Below are 17,536 nucleotides of genomic sequence, written 5' to 3' on the forward strand. Positions count from 1 at the left end.
CTTTATAGTATAGTTTGAGATCTGGGACTACAAGGCCTCCTCCCTTTGCATTTTTTCATTATTTCCCTGGATATCCTTGATCTTTTGTTCTTCCAAATGAAATTTGTTGTGGTTTTTACTAATTCGGTTAATAAGTTTTTTGGTAGTTCAATGGGTTTTGCACTAAATAAGTAAATTAATGTGGGCAGGATTGTCATTTTTATTATGTTAGCTCATCCTACCCATGAGCAATCAATGTTTCTCCAATTGTTTAGATCTAGTTTTAATTGTGTGGAGAGTGTTTTGTAGTTGTGTTCATATAGTTCCTGTGTTTGTCTCAGCAGATAGATTCCTAAGATTTTATATCATCTAGGGTGATTTTAAATGGAATTTCTCTTTCTAATTCCTGCTGCTGAAATGGGTTGGATATATATAGAAATGCTGATGACTTATGTGGATTTCTTTTGTATCCTGCTGTCAACATGGAAAAATAGAGATCCCCAGTTTATTTAGTTTGAGTGTAGAAACCTCAGGTTTTGACCTTGTCACAGGAGAGGTTTCCCTCTGAGGGAAGGTCCCTCTTCACCAGAGAGTGAACTTCCTGGTAGTTTGGGTGGGAACAGCTAATCCCATACAATATTGAACATCCCTTTTGTCCCAATGGTTTCTCCCCCTAGGCTAAGGTCCATGACCAAGGTGACCCAGCCCTGAGCTAAGTCTTTCCCTTTTGTGTCTATTGTAGGGCCCCAGCCCCTCACTATTATTCCTGTATGGAACTCTTCATTTTCCTTTCTTACCATTGTAAAGTCAATCAACTATCCCTCTCCAAGCCCCCAGGTCATCTAGAGTGGTATATAGGTTCCCCAAGTTCTTTTGTTTCTTGGAGTCCATCCTGAGTCTGTGGCACTCCCAGGGGCTGGTGGCCAGGGCGTCTTGACTCTGTGCAGTCTTGGGAAGCAGCTCTGTTGTCTTATTAGTAGCGCTAACCCCTTTTTCCCTTGATTAAAGAGTGATTTTTGACTATTTAATAGTTCTGTGTTTTTTCTAGTTGACAGTAACAAGGTGTATTTTATTCTAGGTACTAACTTGGTTATTTGAGTGCTATAATTTTTTTTTCCAAGCTGTTAATTGTTTTCAAATAGCAAGGTGTGTGTGAGTTCTGGAGTGAAGAAAGTTCATTTTAGTATGGTCAACTGCAGACCTGCCTGGTCATTGAATTGGTGTAAATGACAAGAAATAATGGGGAAAAGGTATTGCTTTAAATGGTAAGGAAACCCCCGAACATTTTAAATTGACCCAACAAATTTCCTCTAGAAGCGGCTTTAGCCTTAGGCCAAAGTGGCTTGAGGCAAGGATAAGAGAAAGGGAAACTTGGAGCCAAAAGTAAATTAGAGCAAAAAAAAAAGAAAGAAAGAAAGAAAATAAAGGAATTGTAGAGGTATTCAGAGTTAAAGGTAATTTTTAAGCTTTCTTTGTAATCCTAAATTTTGTGTTTGGAAAAACATGTTACTGGTTTTAGATTCTGAAAAAGTAAAAGGATCCTAAACTATAAACTGATTTTTGAATTCTTAAGGTAAATTTCCAGAGTGCAACCATTACAATAGATTTTTGTTTTAAAAGACCAGTGATTACTGATTACTAATTTTTACTTTTTTTAGTGGAGAGAACTAATGGTTTTGTGAGCATTATTTCTGATGATAATTGGCACATAACCGCTAATAAAGGAATTTCTCACCTGGGAAATTCTAAAATTTTTAGGAATGTCCTGTATTTTACCACCCCAATTCTGAAGTGTGGGTGAAGTGATTAAAACCTATTAGTTTTATTTCAAGACATTTCTTAAGAGCCAAAAGCCTGGACAAGATTTTCCTGTAGCCTATAATCTGAAGGATTCTTGAAGAAGACATCCCTACGAGAAATCCGAAGGAGCCCCAAGATATTGGATCCGGATAAGTATTGTTTCTCATAATTTTCATTGACTAGAAATGTTTCTGTAGCAGACATAAAACTGGCCATTTTATTTCCCTTAAGAATTTTATTTATCCTGAGCAAAGTCCCTTTAAGTATAGAACCTAGAAAGGACAGAGCTATTCCCCAAACTTAGTTGAAGTAGGAAAAGTTTAAATAGGAGCACTTTACCTGGTTAAGAGGTTTGACAGTAGTAACATGTGTTCATGGGAGAATTTGCAGCAAAGATTCCAGAGTGCTAGTTTGTCTAAAAGTAGTATCAGAAGAAGTTAGGAAGAATGATGGAGCATAGAAATAATTGTTAGAAATAGAAGATAAATTTATTTTAAATCCAGAGCATGGTTATGGTTAAGTAGCTAAAAGGAATGAACTCAAATTCCAAAATCCCTAGCATCTCAACCTCCCTAAAGGGGGGGGGGGGGTGTGACAAGGGAATCACTTTAAAAGACTGATATATATTAATTTAAGGTCGCCAAAGAATTCAGCTATGTAATTCCTAAATGAAAACTCAAGTCAGCAGTAAATCTTTTATGGAGTTTAATTACAATAGGAGTAAGAAAGGAATTAGAGAGAAAAAGGAATAGGGCTTAAATACCCCTTCTGTTTAGGCTGGGCCAAAAGGCCCAAGCCCTTAGATAGCTGGGGCAAAGAAAAGAGATCAGTCCCTATTACTCACGTGACCAAAATGGAGAAACAGTCTCAGAGGCCCCCACCTTCAGCTTCCTTCAGAGCAAGCTTCTCAGAGCACACCACAACCACTCCAGCCAACTCCTCAACCCCCCCTCGAGTCTTCAGACCCCCCTGATCTTTAAGGAAACCATCCAAGTTGCCTCCCCTCAGTTCTCACATCTACCAATCACTGTCCATCAATTTCCCTGTGCCAATGGAGGCTCTAGCTTAACCCAGGACCGCCCAGAGGCTTTGCACATGTCTGTTGAAGGTCGTATTTTCAAATAATTAAATCTTTGCTCCTTTGCTACAGCCCTTTCTAAATCCTGTTAACCTGAGTAGGGTAGAGATTGGAATAATTAAATTTTGATCTAGGCTGCAGCCCTTACTCAATCCTGTTAGGACTGAATAGGGTGGAGATTGATTCCAAGTATCTCCATTGTGTCAATTCTAAAATCAATCATGACTCAAAGAAATTCCTGTTCTATGCTTAAGCATAGGTCAAAGTCCTTTCCATTGTTCAGCAAAAGGTTTCTGTCCTAAAGTAATCTGAAGAAGGGAAGAGAAGGAACCTCCCATGCCAATGGGATTCACATTCCAATAGTCAAGACCCACTATCAATAGGAAATTTTTCAAGTATGAAATTTCCCAATGGTGAAATTTCCAACATTTATAAGTCTAAGAAATTTTGAGGTTTACAGGGGGTGTGAGTTGAGTGTATAAGGTTTTAAAATTAAGGAAAATTAGAAGCATTTTTAATAGTGAGAATTTTTCTGCATTTATATTTCTACAGTTTGTAGGATTTTTATATTTTGGTAAAGTAAGGCAATCTTTCTGATTAAGCAGGTAAATTATGCGATTTTATAATTTGTGGAAAAGATATTATTAAAATTAATAAGATGGGATTGCAGATTTAAGGTTAGCAGCGTGGATAATCCTTGTAGTGAGTAAGCATATAGGGAGTTGATCAAGTCCTGTTAAAGAATGTGTTTATGAATTTCTCTTAAGTTTTCTCTTGCAGCAGCAAGGAAGCAGTCTGATACCAAAGAGGAGCCTGCCAGAGGACAGAAGTCTGTGAGAGAGGAGGCTGAAGGCATCATCAGGACCCATCAGAAGTGGAGATGCCCAGTTTATTTAGTTTGAGTGTAGAAACCCCAGGTTTTGACCTTGTCACAGGAGAGGTTTCCCCCTGAGGGAAGGTCCCTCTTCACCAGACAGTGAACTTCCTGGTAGTTTGGGTGGGAACAGCTAATCCCATTCAATATTGAACATCCCTTTTGTCCCAATGGTTTCTCCCCCTAGGCTAAGGTCCATGACCAAGGTGACCCAGCCCTGAGCTGAGTCTTTCCCTTTTGTGTCCATTGTAGGCCCCAGCCCCTCACTATTATTCCTGTCTGGAACTCTTCATTTTCCTTTCTTACCATTATAAAGTCAATCAACTGTCCCTCTCCAAGCCCCCAGGTCATCTAGAGTGGTATATAGGCTCCCCAAATTCTTTTGTTTCTTGGAGCCCATCCTGAGTCTGTGGCACTCCCAGGGGCTGGTGGCCAGGGCGTCTTGACTCTGTGCAGTTTTGGGAAGCAGCTCTGTTGTCGTATTAGTAGCGATAACCCCTTTTTCCCTTGATTAAAGAGTGATTTTTGACTATTTAGTAGTTCTGTGTTTTTTCTAGTTGACGGAGGTGATAATAGGCATCCTTGTTTCACTCCTGATCTTATTGGGAATGCATCTAGTTTATCCCCATTGCAGATGATGTTTGCTGATGGTTTTTGATATATACTGTTTATTGTTTTTAGGAAAGGCCCTTCTATTCCTATACTTTCTAGTGTTTTCAATAGGAATGGGTGTTGTATTTTATCAAAGGCTTTTTCTGTGTCTATTGAGATAATCATGTGGTTTTTGTTGGTTTGCTTGTAATATTGTCAATTATGTGGATGGTTGGAAAGCTAACAGACACTCTGACCAGGACAGAGTCTGGTCTTAGATCACACACAGACCACTCAGCCACTCAGTAAAATGGGAAAGTAGGTTTAATTAAAGAGAATAGGTTAAAAGGGTATGGGATAATCCTAAAGCTAATTTTCAAACTAATACCTAAGGATCTAATGTCTCTTCACAGAGATTCTTCAGAGTGGTTTTCCTATTCTAATCCTCTCCTCACTGCCTAAAAATCCCAATCCCTGCTCTACCTAAATCTGCACTAACCCCACCCCCCTCACTATGTGGTATTAGAGGTAGTGCTCAAATGGCAGTTAGGCAGGGCCCAAGGAAAGGTCCAGGTCCTTTTGGACCTGGTTTTACAGTCAGATAGGCAGATGTTCAGATCAACAGGAAACACAGCAAAATAATAGCAAGGCAGCAGGTAGGATGGGAAATCAGGGCAGATCAGCAACCACAGGAAAGGCAGCCAGTCTCCCCAGGCAAATCCAGAGAGAGACAGATAGCCGGACAGTCCCTGAGGTTTCTTCCAGCTTAAACCACTTTCCAAGATCCCAGAATTCTCTTTTCTGCTAGTCTCATGCCACTGGGTTCTACAAACCTAACTCATCTTTTCCTTATAACAATACATCATTTACCTATCAGATCTTTACATATTATCCAATTCACCTCAATATTAATTTTCTTGACAGTATGGATGTCACATGTTAATTGTGTTTACCCAAAATTACATTTTAACAAAATGCATTTAAATACATGTTTACCCTTTAGCCATGAGATCATTCTTATCTAGAGGACATACTTTGATAACAATTCATACATCCCAATCAGTTACAACAAATGTTTACAAATTCAAAAATTCCTTTTTGCCATATTCCTGTGAAAAGGGAATTAACACTCCCTTTATTTTAACTTAATCAAAAGGGACTTGGAATTCCCCTCCATTTTAATGTCAGTCAGAAACTTGAAGATCCTTTAGCATTGATTGCAAGGAAGTTCACACCCTCAGAGACAGTAAGTTGATCTGATAGGAACTGTCCCCTGGGCAATGCCAGACAAATTAAGGAACCGTGATTGGTTCCTGAAATGTGACATAGGAGAGTTAATAGGGGGAGAAAAGGGTATATAAATCAAAAGCCAGACACTGCTCACTCTGTCTTGCTCTGGTGGCCCTTGCTGAAGGGACTCTCAGACTTGGGCTCCTGTGTTGGTGACTTGAGCTGAAGAGACTCTTGCTTGACACAGTTTTGTGTTGGTGACTCAGGCTGAAGTCTAGAGACTTGCTGAACAAACTCTCACCCTCTTCTGACAGGAGATTGGAACTTTAGCAGAGGTAAACTGGATTCCATCAGAGCAGACTCTAGGGTGGTAGACTAAGCAATTTTCTATCTCCTTCCTACATTTCCCTCTTTTTACTATCTATCTCTTTTAATTAAACGAAATTGTTAAAGCTACTAACAGCCTCATAATTAAAATTTTAATTATAACAATTGACAACCATCCTTTTTAACTGTTACAACTCCAAACTCTGAATACTGTTCCATTCCACATTTGCAGATGAACAGATTTCAAGTTCTTTAACATATTCATTTGAAAAATCAAAACTTTCGATCATACGGAAGTTTTTCCATATTGCATTATCATTTCTTTCAGAAATTTGGGGATCTCCAGGAGCGGCGTGTTTCCCTCCCCCAGGAGAGCCACTTCCCGGCTTTGGAGCGACGCTGGTGGTGCCAGAGCCTCGACCTCCAGACTGTCTTTTCCGAACCCGAGCTCCCCGATCCTCCACCGGTAGCGGCATCGGCATCGGCGCGGAGCCATGGCCAAGCGCGGGGAGCTCGACTTGACCGGCGCCAAACAAAACACGAGAGTGTGGCTCGTAAAGGTTCCGAAGTACTTGTCCCAGCAGTGGACCAAAGCTTCCGGAAGAGGTGAAGTAGGAAAGCTGAGGATTGCAAAGAATCAAGGACGCACGGAAGTATCGTTTACTTTGAATGAAGAACTTGCAAATATCTGTGATATTGATGGAAAACCCTCTTCTGTCAGTGCTCCTAGAGAACATCGATTTCACTTGCAAAGCGTGGGAGGACAGACTTTAACAGTCTTTACAGAGAGCTCCCCAGAAGGCCAGCCTGAAGGAAATTCAGAGAGCAAGAATAATCAGCTTTCCTTGGAAGGAATAGTGGTACAGCGCGCTGAGTGCAGACCTGCTGCCAGTGAAAACTACATGAGATTGAAGAGATTACAAATAGAAGAATCTTCAAAACCTGTACGATTAGCCCAACACCTGGACAAAGCTGTCACGACCAATTTCAAACCAGTGGCTAATCATCAAAACAACATTGCATATGAAAAGAAAAAGAAAGAAGATGGAAAACGAGCTAGAGCTGAGAAGCAACAGGTTCTGGACATGTTGTTTTCAGCTTTTGAAAAACATCAATATTACAATATTAAGGATTTGGTAGACATCACTAAGCAGCCTATAATATACCTGAAGGAACTCTTGAGAGAAATAGGCATTTACAATGTTAAGGGGACCCACAAAAATACCTGGGAATTGAAGCCAGAATACAGACATTACCAAGGAGGGGATAAGAGTGATTGAGGAGACCTCATGTGGATGCAGAGATGCTGGCAGCTGGCAGGGTGGCTTGTCACTGTACTAGAAAGCAAACCCTGCGCTTGTCCTCAAAACTTTGAGCAATCTGTTAAAGAGAGTAAAGGAACAGATACTTTTTAATTCCTCTAGCTTCACTTTTTTGTTTGTTTGTTTTTTAATGAAGTTTCTAGAGTTTGGGGGAGGGAAAGTGCTTATAAAAGAAATTTGTCATAAACCATGCAAGGGATTGGATTGCTTTAAAGTTAGTTTTGCTTTTTGAGTTGACTTTGAAATGTAAAATAAAGAAAGGTTTTCTAACACCACAGAAAAGCCGGAAGTAATAGCAAATGTCTTGTTGAATGAAGCTTTGCCTTTATCCCCCATAATGGACAATTGATTCAAAATGAAGACATAACTAGGGGAAAGGGAGGAAACCACAGTTTCATAAATGAAAAGAGCAAAACTTCTCCATTCTGAAACACATGGAAGAACAGTTACCCGTTGGGTGTGTGTGGTTATTCAAATGTGATCATGTTTTGTGTTTAAATTTATCAATTAAAGAGACCATTTAAATTTATACCAAAAAAAAAAAAAGAAATTTGGTAGTAATTCCTATACACATTACTTTTCTTTTATTACACCTTATCATCTTTTAAGCAGCTGGGACAGCTCTAATCAGGGTGTTGCTTCCCATGTGATTCTTTAAAGTAAAAAATCCTTTTTTCTGCATCAGGCTGGCTGCTAATTACTTTTAGAGAAAACTATATTGCCCATTTTCAGTTGACTCATATATCTTAGGTATGTGCAGTCATTCAAATAGGTAGCCCTTATTCATCTCAAATCCTAGAGAGAAGAGTAAATTCTTTCACCATTAAGTTTTGTATAGAATCAAACTTATCTGAAATTTTATACAACTTGATAAACAATTTTAACTCTAAATTAATTATTTCACATAAATACATTTCAGAATCATTCATGATTTTCCAAAATCACATATATCAATCTTTAAATTTTATACGAATTAAAAATACAATCAAATTGTGGGATCAAACCTTCCCTTTTTTTTACCACTGAGATATTCTTAAAGTTTAAGAGGTTCAAAAATTCATGTTTCTTTTTGAATCTCTCAAACACAGTTTCTGATCTGTCTGTACCCCACTTTCCAGAATAATGAGGGACAGACAGAGACAGATTTCTTTTAAACCCAGTCCCCACCATTTTTGTGCACACAAGACAGCATGATCACAAAGGACAACACAGATAACATTTAACATAAACTTTTGAAAACATGTTTCAAAAGCATTGTTGTTCCGGAATTATCTACTGTGTTTACTTTTTCTTAGCATTTTGGCATGGAATGTTTAAAAATCCTCTTGCTGTGTCTTGGCTGAAACTTTCACTGATTCCTTTAGACAGTGTCCACTCTGATTTTTCACAGATACTGAGACATTTGTGGGATCATTGCAGATAGCATTATGGGCATCCATTCAAAAGGCACCTGTTGACTTTCCAAAGGCCAAAGTGAAATTAATTGACTTTCTCCCCAACTTCTTCCCTCTTCCCACACTCACTATTCCTGCTGAAGGTGTTCCCATCCTCCCAGCCCCCCATCTGGCAGCCTCACTGTCATTCTGGATGCCTTACTGTCATTCACCACACATGTCCCATCTGTTGTCAGTTCAGGTCTTTTCTACCTTCTCTATATATCATATAAATCAACTTCTCTCGTCCCTACATCCACAACTCCTCTACAAGCCCTCATCATCTCTCACCTAGATTATTACAATAGCCTTTTCATTTACTCCCCTACCTAAAGTCTCTCCCCACTAGATTCCATCCTCCACACAACTTGCTAATACAAATTGATTTTCCCAGTGCACAGGTCTCACAATGTGAATTCTCTGTTTGACAAAATCCTGGACCTTCCTATTATCTAACTAATGAGGACATACAAAATAAACACACAATAGACAGACAGTAACCTTAGATGTGATGAAGGGAGCATGTGGGAGTATAATTATTGCAAAGTTCTATGAGAGATCAGAGGAAGAAGAGATCATTTTCCTGGGAAGGGTAGGAGCTCAAGGGAAGTTTAGGGGAGGTCATGGCATCTGACTTATATCTTAAACAAGAAATACATTGGATGGAGATTGAGGATACATGTATTTCAGGCACATGGATGAGGAAGTGGGATCAAAAGCAGAGTTAGGATGAGTCAGAGTGAAAAAAGGGGAAATCAGATAGTGTGCAATGGAATTGCCAAGGTATGTGGAAATCATATTTCAGTAAAATGCCACCAAGCCCTCCATTAAGGAAGGTCTCCAACACCTAAAGTGGAACCTTTGTCACAAAGTGATGGAAGCACATGGATAAGAGTCATACAGGATGGTTAGTGCTGGCAGCCATCAGGCCACAACACCTTGACAAAGTCACTCATGGTAGCTAAGGAGGCCACAGAGTGGCCCTTGGCAAGATGTGATTGCCCAATCAATACCCTTTGCATGACCTCTCTCATTAACATCCCTTACCTATGGAATTGACATGATTACTATTCCCCCTGGTCTCAGAAGGAATAATGCAAGAGCAAAATACCTGTACCCTAATTCTCTAAGACATCACCAGAATATCAGACCCTCAAACCCAATCCCAAAAGACTACCATGGGTTAGCTTTTACTTAGGTACATCATTCCCAGTAAAAACCACAGCTACAAGCCAAGACCAGAACTCTCCCATTCACAGAAACTTATTCTCATGAAGCCACCATACAAATCGATCATAACAGCCCATACAAAACATGCGGGTACACCAAGCTTCAACATGCCTCAGTGACTCAGTTTCACAAGCCAGTAACTCACCAGTCAGAAACTCCCTAGTAAACCCTGAAAAATGATCAGTCTAATATTAAATCTGAATTGTGTTCCTCTCAACCTCAATGATATGATTGTTGAATTGTCTTTAAGAACTTCTGACTGATTATTTCTTTTTATTAAAAGTAATAAGTAAATTTCCTTGATTGTTTGTAAGCTCAAAACTCCTCACAGGGTAATGAGAAAATTAAGCCACCTATGATGAAATCATTTATCTTGTGTGAAACCTTTATTCTGTCAAGAATCTATGATCACAATACAGGAATATAGAATGTTAATCAAGTGATTTGTTAAAAGTCAATGTATCACTTTTCCAATTATCTCTATTTAGACATGTGTGTTAGGTAATATATCTGTGTTCCCCAGAAATGGGTATAAAAATAAACACCAGGCCTGGGGATGGCAGAGCAGCTATCAGGTACAGAGCATGCCCATGGACATAACATATACAGCTATCTTCCATTTGTTATTTTCTCAACTACCATTCTCTACCTGTTGGGAACCCCTGGAGTAGTGAGTAAGGCTGGACCTTGCCTGTGGCAAGTTAGGTTATGAACAAATCATTAAAATGAACACCAGAATCAATGAATTCACCAATTAATTTGAATATTTGAGGCAGGATCATACATTTATGCATATTCCATCCCAATGATGAGTGGCAGAAGATTATTGTCTTTGTTTTAATTAGAGGTGGGTTCTGTTTGATCATGTCATCTTTTAGTACAGTGGGCAATGAAAACTAGTCAGAGTCACAATGATAAAAGTCAGACACATGGATGGTGAGTCTACAAACACTGTGATATGCCATCTAAGATTCAGTGCCCAGGTCCTGGCAGTAATCCAGGGCCCACAATTGAGAGGAAATCACAATTAATCAGCATTGAAAGGCAATGTGGAATAGAATCAAGAATGTCAAAATACCTAGAGTTAGTATGACTTCTCTTTGAATTCTTCCTTAGACTTCATCCTGAGAATCTTTACTCTTGAGAGTAATTTAACCTCTCTTGGACTCAGTTTCCTTATTTGAAAAATGAGGATGAATAATAGTGCCTACTCCTACACAATAGCAATATTGTGACAATCAACTGAGATAATAATAAAGGTGAAGTCCTTTGCCAATGTTAGAAGGGTACATTCACTGTTATTTCTCTTAATAGCACATTTTCAGACAGGAAACTCCATTAAAAACTGCCCCTTAAACCACAGACTCCCTGAGAGCAGAATGAAAGAAGAAATGGGACCTCCTCCCTATTTCTCCCCTCTGGAATGAAGATTCCTGGTGTTCTCCTTCAGATATAACAGTTTCTAGGTTCAACTAACACTTGGGAATGAAAACTGGATGGTTGGCATTGAAACAACCAGTCCATCTCTGGGCCTCCCAGAAAGTGCCTGATGATGACCTTGCTCAGAAGCCCTCTACCCTCACCACAGACTCTGTTTCACTTCCTCTATTTTATCTTCTAAGCAGAGATAGTTTCAGCCTGGTAAAAGTCATATTAGATAACAATGAGAGGAGGGCAGGGTCTAAACAGAGCCAACCCTATTTTGGATAGGGTTAGAGGATAAAAAGCCATGTTATATACATAGGAGACCTCAGCACCCATTTAGGTACTGCCTGAGGCTGTGTGACATCTAAAGCCTCCCCAGCTGTGGTGTGCTTGATGAAGCCAGGCAGCAGCACCCTTCTGACGACTGCTGAGTGTCAGAGGAGCTGGAGATGGTACTTTTCAACTGGGCTTCTCATTCTGGAAGTATTTGCTTTGAGAAAGACACAGGCAGGTAAGTCTAGAGAGAAGGGGGTTCAGTAGATAGTGTAGAGACAATGGAACTTTGGGTTGTTTGGGGAAAACTTAATTCATTCCCTTCAAAGAGCAGTCAGTCAAAAAATATTTATTAAGCATATTTCTTAATTAATTATTATTATTCATAAAAGCATATTAAGCATAATTGTTATACCTCAGCAAAAACTAAGAACTTGCGGACACACTGCATAACATGACTGTTCAAACTGTATGGAGTAGAAATGGACATAGACCCAGAATGAAGAGAACCTAACTCCCAAGTTATTCTACCCTACCTGAATTTCCTATGATCCTCTGGAGACAGTCTGAGTTGATTGGGAGCCAAAAATAATTTAACAAATATATTTTTATTTAACAAATATTTTATTTAACAAATTTAACAAAATAATTTTTAAAAAGGAAACTCCTTTTGATACATCTCCCCCCAAAGATGGGCTTCTACTTTGGGTTCCCTGTCTCCTTTCCACCCAAAGGAACCCAACTCTATGTTCTTCCACAGGAAACCACACAGCCCAGCTCCTGATAGAATGTGAAATAGAAAATGACATCACAGTAAAGAGTCACATCCATTTAATTTGGAATGGGGAGGAAACTTACCAAATAGATGAAGAGGTTGGGCACTGGGAGAACATAAATCCTGAAGTCAAGCAATACCCATACATTCTGGAGGGTCCCCTCTGGACCAGTCTAAGAAAACGCTACATGAAACTATATTGCGCTGACTTGATGAGGAAAATCATTGGGTATTCAAACTTAAGGGATAATGGTAAGTGTTTACTTTTTCCTATCTCCTCCTTAAAGTCCTAGGTCACCTCCACAATCTGTGGAGTCACTGGAGTCCCAGAGAAAGAGGCAAGAACCCTACCTTCTGATCATAACCCCAGTTGACAATAGGAAAATTTGTTTTAAATGTAAGAAAATTTGAAAGTTCTTTTTTCCATCTTTTATTTTTCTTACTTTCTTTTTTCTTTTCCATATTTCCTTCTTTCTTTCCCACTTTACTTTCCTTCTCTCTCTTTTCATCTATCCTTTATCCTTTCTTTTTTCTCTACTTTCTTTTCCTTCTTTTTTCTGTTAAGTCTTTTCCTTCCTTTTATCCTTCCTTACCTTTTCTTTTCTTTCTCCTTTCATTCTCCCTTCCATTCTTTCCTTCTTTTTTCCTATTTCTCAACTTAAAGTCTTCATCCTATGACTCATTAAGGCAGGAAGGGGACTCTATGAGTTAAAAAATCATGGCAGGTAATTATATACTCTGAAATTATTTCCTAGGCTGAGAAGCCCATGTTCATAGGCCCAGGGATGATGAACTATGTATCTGCTGTGTAAAGAGCAGTCTGGCCAAATTTGGAACATCAGCAGCAGGAAGTTGGCGACAATTAATGTTTTACTTTTATTTGTGGAGGAAATGACAGAGAAACATGAAGGATAGCCTAGTAAGTATGGTAGATATGCAATGTTCATGATCAGGAGTATCCCCATTGATTCAATCATGGGTCATAGTAGACTAAGCTTCTTGAAGATGGTTTAGAAAGTTGCTGGTGATAATTTTGTCAAAACCAACAGATGGTGACTCAGTAACTAGTATTAACCTAGCAGTCCTCAAGGTGTCAAGAGCAATACAGGCAAATAAATGCTACTCTCAAGGACCTGATGAATCCATTAGCTACAACAGCATAGGATGTTGCATTTAGGAAACTGAGAACATTAATGAAGGTAAAGATAATGGAAGCATCAAACACTGACTAAGATTGTGACATGAAGCCTTCTTTCTTGATCTCTCCTCCTAGTGGCCCCTGAGGTGGCTGTATCTCAACATGTCAGCCCAGAAGGCAGCATCATTCTCTCCTGCATTGCCTCAGGTTTCTACCCTCGCTCCATCCTGATGCGCTGGGAAAAGAATGGGAAGCTGGGGATATGAGGAAATGAGAGTTCCAGTGGCACCCTGCCCAATATGGATTCCACCTTCTACCTCAAAGTTACCTTGGAGCTCCCACCAGAGGACTCAGGTGTAGGTTATACCTGTGTTGTAGAACACAGTGAGCTGAAGAGTCCTGCTATATATTCAGGTCAGTGTTTTAGCCACATACTCTCATCCCATCCCTAAGAAACTGGGCCCCCAAATATAGTCCCATCCTCTCCCCACTGCCTTCATTGAATACACACTCACTTACATTCTATTCTTTATTTGCATAGTCCCTAGAAAGCCCACTATGAACAAACCTTGGATTCTTGCACTGGGCATCATGTTGGCTGTCATCCTACTGCTGAGCTCTGCTGGGGTCTTCATTAAATGGAAGATGAAGAAGACAGTTCTGCATGTAAGAAGAGAGAAGTGACAGGAAGATTTTGGATTGGGAGCACCAAGGAGACAGGAGATATTGCTATTTTTAGCAACCTCAATAACTGATTGTAAAAAAATGTTTTGAGAAGAGAATCCCAGAATCTTAGGGTCAAAGTAGTACACAAAGTCTATGAAATCCAGATATTACATGATCAAAACACTCTTCAGTAACATCCTGGCAAGTCAATCTCTCCAAGCCTCAGTCAGCTTATCTGGGAAAATTGGGATAGTAATGACACTCGCATCACATGACAGTAATATTCACATAAAGTGCCAGTCAAACCTTTAAGTGCTGTGGCAAGATTGTTAATTATTCTTACTCTATTAATACAGTTAGAGACCACTATTTTTAAAATTGTCATGCCAAGGCCAAGTCTTGTTCCTGATTTCTATGAAGTTTTCAGTCCATTAAAATACTTGGGTTTTTTATTATTACAGAAAATATTTTATTTGTGTGTGTATGCATTATATACAACTATAATATTTAAATTTTATATATATATATTTCAGTTGAATCCAATGCAACCCAATAAAAATTTGTCAGGGACCTATTAGCGTTTTTGCTAGTCTCTTGTAACACAAAGGCAAAAGGAAAATAGTCCCTGCTCTCATAGAGCTTACATTCTATTGAATAACTCCTATCAAATTTTATCTTATTATATTCAGCACATTGTTCTACCCTTTAAAAATCTTTTGAGATCCTGCCTTATCCCCTCACTTTATTTATACTTTTTATCACATTAGCTACCCCTCCTGGATGGGAATCATCTCCAAATTTGATGTACATGTCATCTATGGATTCAACCAAGCCATCAAAAACATGGTAGTTCTTAGTGAATAAACTTCTCTTGCTAGACAATCACAAATTAATCAGTCATCCCTTTCAACTCATTACAGTAAATATTTATTAAATGTTCGCTATGCTTAAATTAATAGATAGCATGGTGTAAAGAATAGAGACTGTCCTGAAGTTAGGAAGACCTGTATTTGAGTCTCACCTATTGGTTGTGTGACCTCAAACAAGTCATAATCAGAGACTCAGGCATCTCTCTAAGACTTACTTCTAGAAAGTGCAAATCTTCACTGATAGAGGGAGTTCCTCCTTGGGATTTCCCTATACCCATGATAGCACATGTCTAGGTCAAAAAAAAGGAAGATGGGGAAGGATTATATACCTTAATAACATTGAGTTATCATGTTGATCAATGAAGTTCAGCTCACTGCCTCATATGAAGAATCCATCATCATCCCTTTAAAAAATGTCCAGTCACTCATCTATGTCCAGACCAGCAGGACTGTGTATGTTGGGAGCATGAGTGTGATAATGCGATGTGGGGTATCGTGTTTAAAGTAAACAAAAAAAGCAGTTCCATTTCAAGGGAAAATGTGAGTGTGACCTGGGATCATCCCTGGCACAGTGTCTTCTCTGTTCTGTTTTGAAATAGTTATATTGAAATAATGGGTAAAACCTAGTATTTTTAACAAATATGTAGCCCTTATTCATCTCAAATGCTAGAGAGAATAGATAATTAATTTGCAATTAAGTTTTGTACAGAATCAAACTTATCTGAAATTTTATACAACTTAATAAGCAATTTTAACTCTAAATTAATTATTTCACACAAGTACATTTCAGAATCATTCATGATTTTCCAAAATCATATATATCAAACTTTAAAATTTATCCCAATTAAAAATACAATCAAATTGTGGGATCAAATTTTCCTTCTCTTCCTTTTTTTCCCACTGAGATGTTCTTAAAGTTTAAGAGGTTCAAAAATTCATGTTTCTTTTTGAATCTCTCAAACACAGTTTCTGATCTGTCTGTACCCCACTTTCCAGAATAATGAGGGACAGACAGAGACAGATTTCTTTTAAACCCAGTCCCCACCATTTTTGTGCACACAAGACAGCATGATCACGAAGGACAACACAGATAACATTTAACATAAACTTTTGAAAACACGTTTCAAAATCAGTGTTCTAGAATTATCTACTGTGTTTGCTTTTTCTTAACATTTTGGCATGGGATGTTTAAAAATCCTCTTGCTGTGTCTTGGCTGAAACTTTCACTGACTCCTTTAGACATTGTCCATTCTGATTTTTCACAGATACTGAAACATTTGTGGGATCATTGCAGATAGCGTTATGGGCATCCATTCAAAAGGCACCTATTGGCTTTCTCCCCAACTTCTTCCCTCTTCCCACACTCACTATTCCTGCTGAAGGTGTTCCCATCCTCCCAGCCCCCCGTCTGGCAGCCTCACTGTCATCCTGGATGCCTTACTGTCATTCACCATACATGTCCCATCTGTTGTCAGTTCAGGTCTTTTCTACCTTCTCTATATATCATATAAATCAACTTCTCTCATCCCTACATCCACAACTCCTCTACAAGCCCTCATCATCTCTCAATTGCAATAGTCTTTTCATTCACTCCCCTACCTAAAGTCTCTCCCCACTAGATTCCATTCTCCACACAACTTGCTAATACAAATTGATTTTCCCAGTGCACAGGTCTCAAGGTGTGACTTCTCTGTTTGACAAAATCCTGGACCTTCCTATTATCTAACTAATCAGGACATACAAAATAAACACACAATAGACAGACAGTAACCTTAGATGTGATGAAGGGAGCATGTAGGAGTATAAGTATAATTATTGCAAAGTTCTATGAGAGATCAGAGGAAGAAGAGATCATTTTCCTGGGAAGGGTGGGAGCTCAGGGGAAGTTATGGGGAGGTTGTGGCATCTGACTTAGATCGTACACAGAGAAATACATTGGATGGAGATTGAAGATACATGTGTTTCAGGCACATGGATGAGGAAGTGGGATCAAAAGCAGAGTTAGGATGAGTCAGAGTGAAAAAAGGGGAAATCAGATAGTGTACAATAGAATTGCCAAGGTATGTGGAAATCATATTTCAGTAAAATGCCACCAAGTCCTCCATTAAGGAAGACCTCCAACACCTAAAGTGGAACCTTTGTTACAAAGTGATGGAAGCACATGAACAAGTGTCATAAGGATAGTTAGGTTATAGTCAAATCATTAAAATGAACACCAGAATCAATGAGTTCACAAATTAATTTGAATATTTGAGGCAGGATCATACATTTATACATATTCTGTCCCAATGACGAGTGACAGAAGATTATTGTCTTTGTTTTAATTAGAGGTGGGTTCTGTTTGAACAATCATGTCATCTTTTAGTACAGTGGAAAATGAAAACTAGTCACAGTCACAATGATAAAAGCCATACACATGGATGGTGAGTCTATAAACACTGCAATCCGCATCTAGGATTCAGTGCCCAGGTCCTAGCAGTAATCTGTGGGTCACAATTGAAAGGAAATCACAATTAATCAGCATTG

The 17,536-nt window shown here is 38.9% G+C and overlaps 1 protein-coding gene and 1 pseudogene across 1 annotated transcript; both read left to right on the plus strand.

Moving 5' to 3' along the window:
* Nucleotides 1-6,299: 6,299 nt before the first annotated feature.
* LOC100010090 (general transcription factor IIF subunit 2-like) lies at nt 6,300-7,552 on the plus strand. Its single transcript, XM_056794238.1, has one exon. It carries the CDS (start codon nt 6,374-6,376, stop codon nt 7,157-7,159), a length of 786 nt encoding a protein of 261 aa, XP_056650216.1. The 5' UTR covers nt 6,300-6,373; the 3' UTR covers nt 7,160-7,552.
* Nucleotides 7,553-11,682: 4,130 nt separating this feature from the next.
* Nucleotides 11,683-14,159, plus strand: LOC130457480 (class I histocompatibility antigen, F10 alpha chain-like; annotated as a pseudogene).
* The last annotated feature ends 3,377 nt before the right edge of the window (nt 14,160-17,536 follow it).

The sequence above is a fragment of the Monodelphis domestica genome, chromosome 1 (assembly GCF_027887165.1).
Source record: "Monodelphis domestica isolate mMonDom1 chromosome 1, mMonDom1.pri, whole genome shotgun sequence".
NCBI lineage: Eukaryota > Metazoa > Chordata > Mammalia > Didelphimorphia > Didelphidae > Monodelphis > Monodelphis domestica.

Coding starts and splice junctions, on each gene's coding strand:
- LOC100010090 (XM_056794238.1), top strand. CDS start 6,374: ATGGCCAAGCGCGGGGAGCTCGACTTGACCGGCGCCAAACAAAACACG.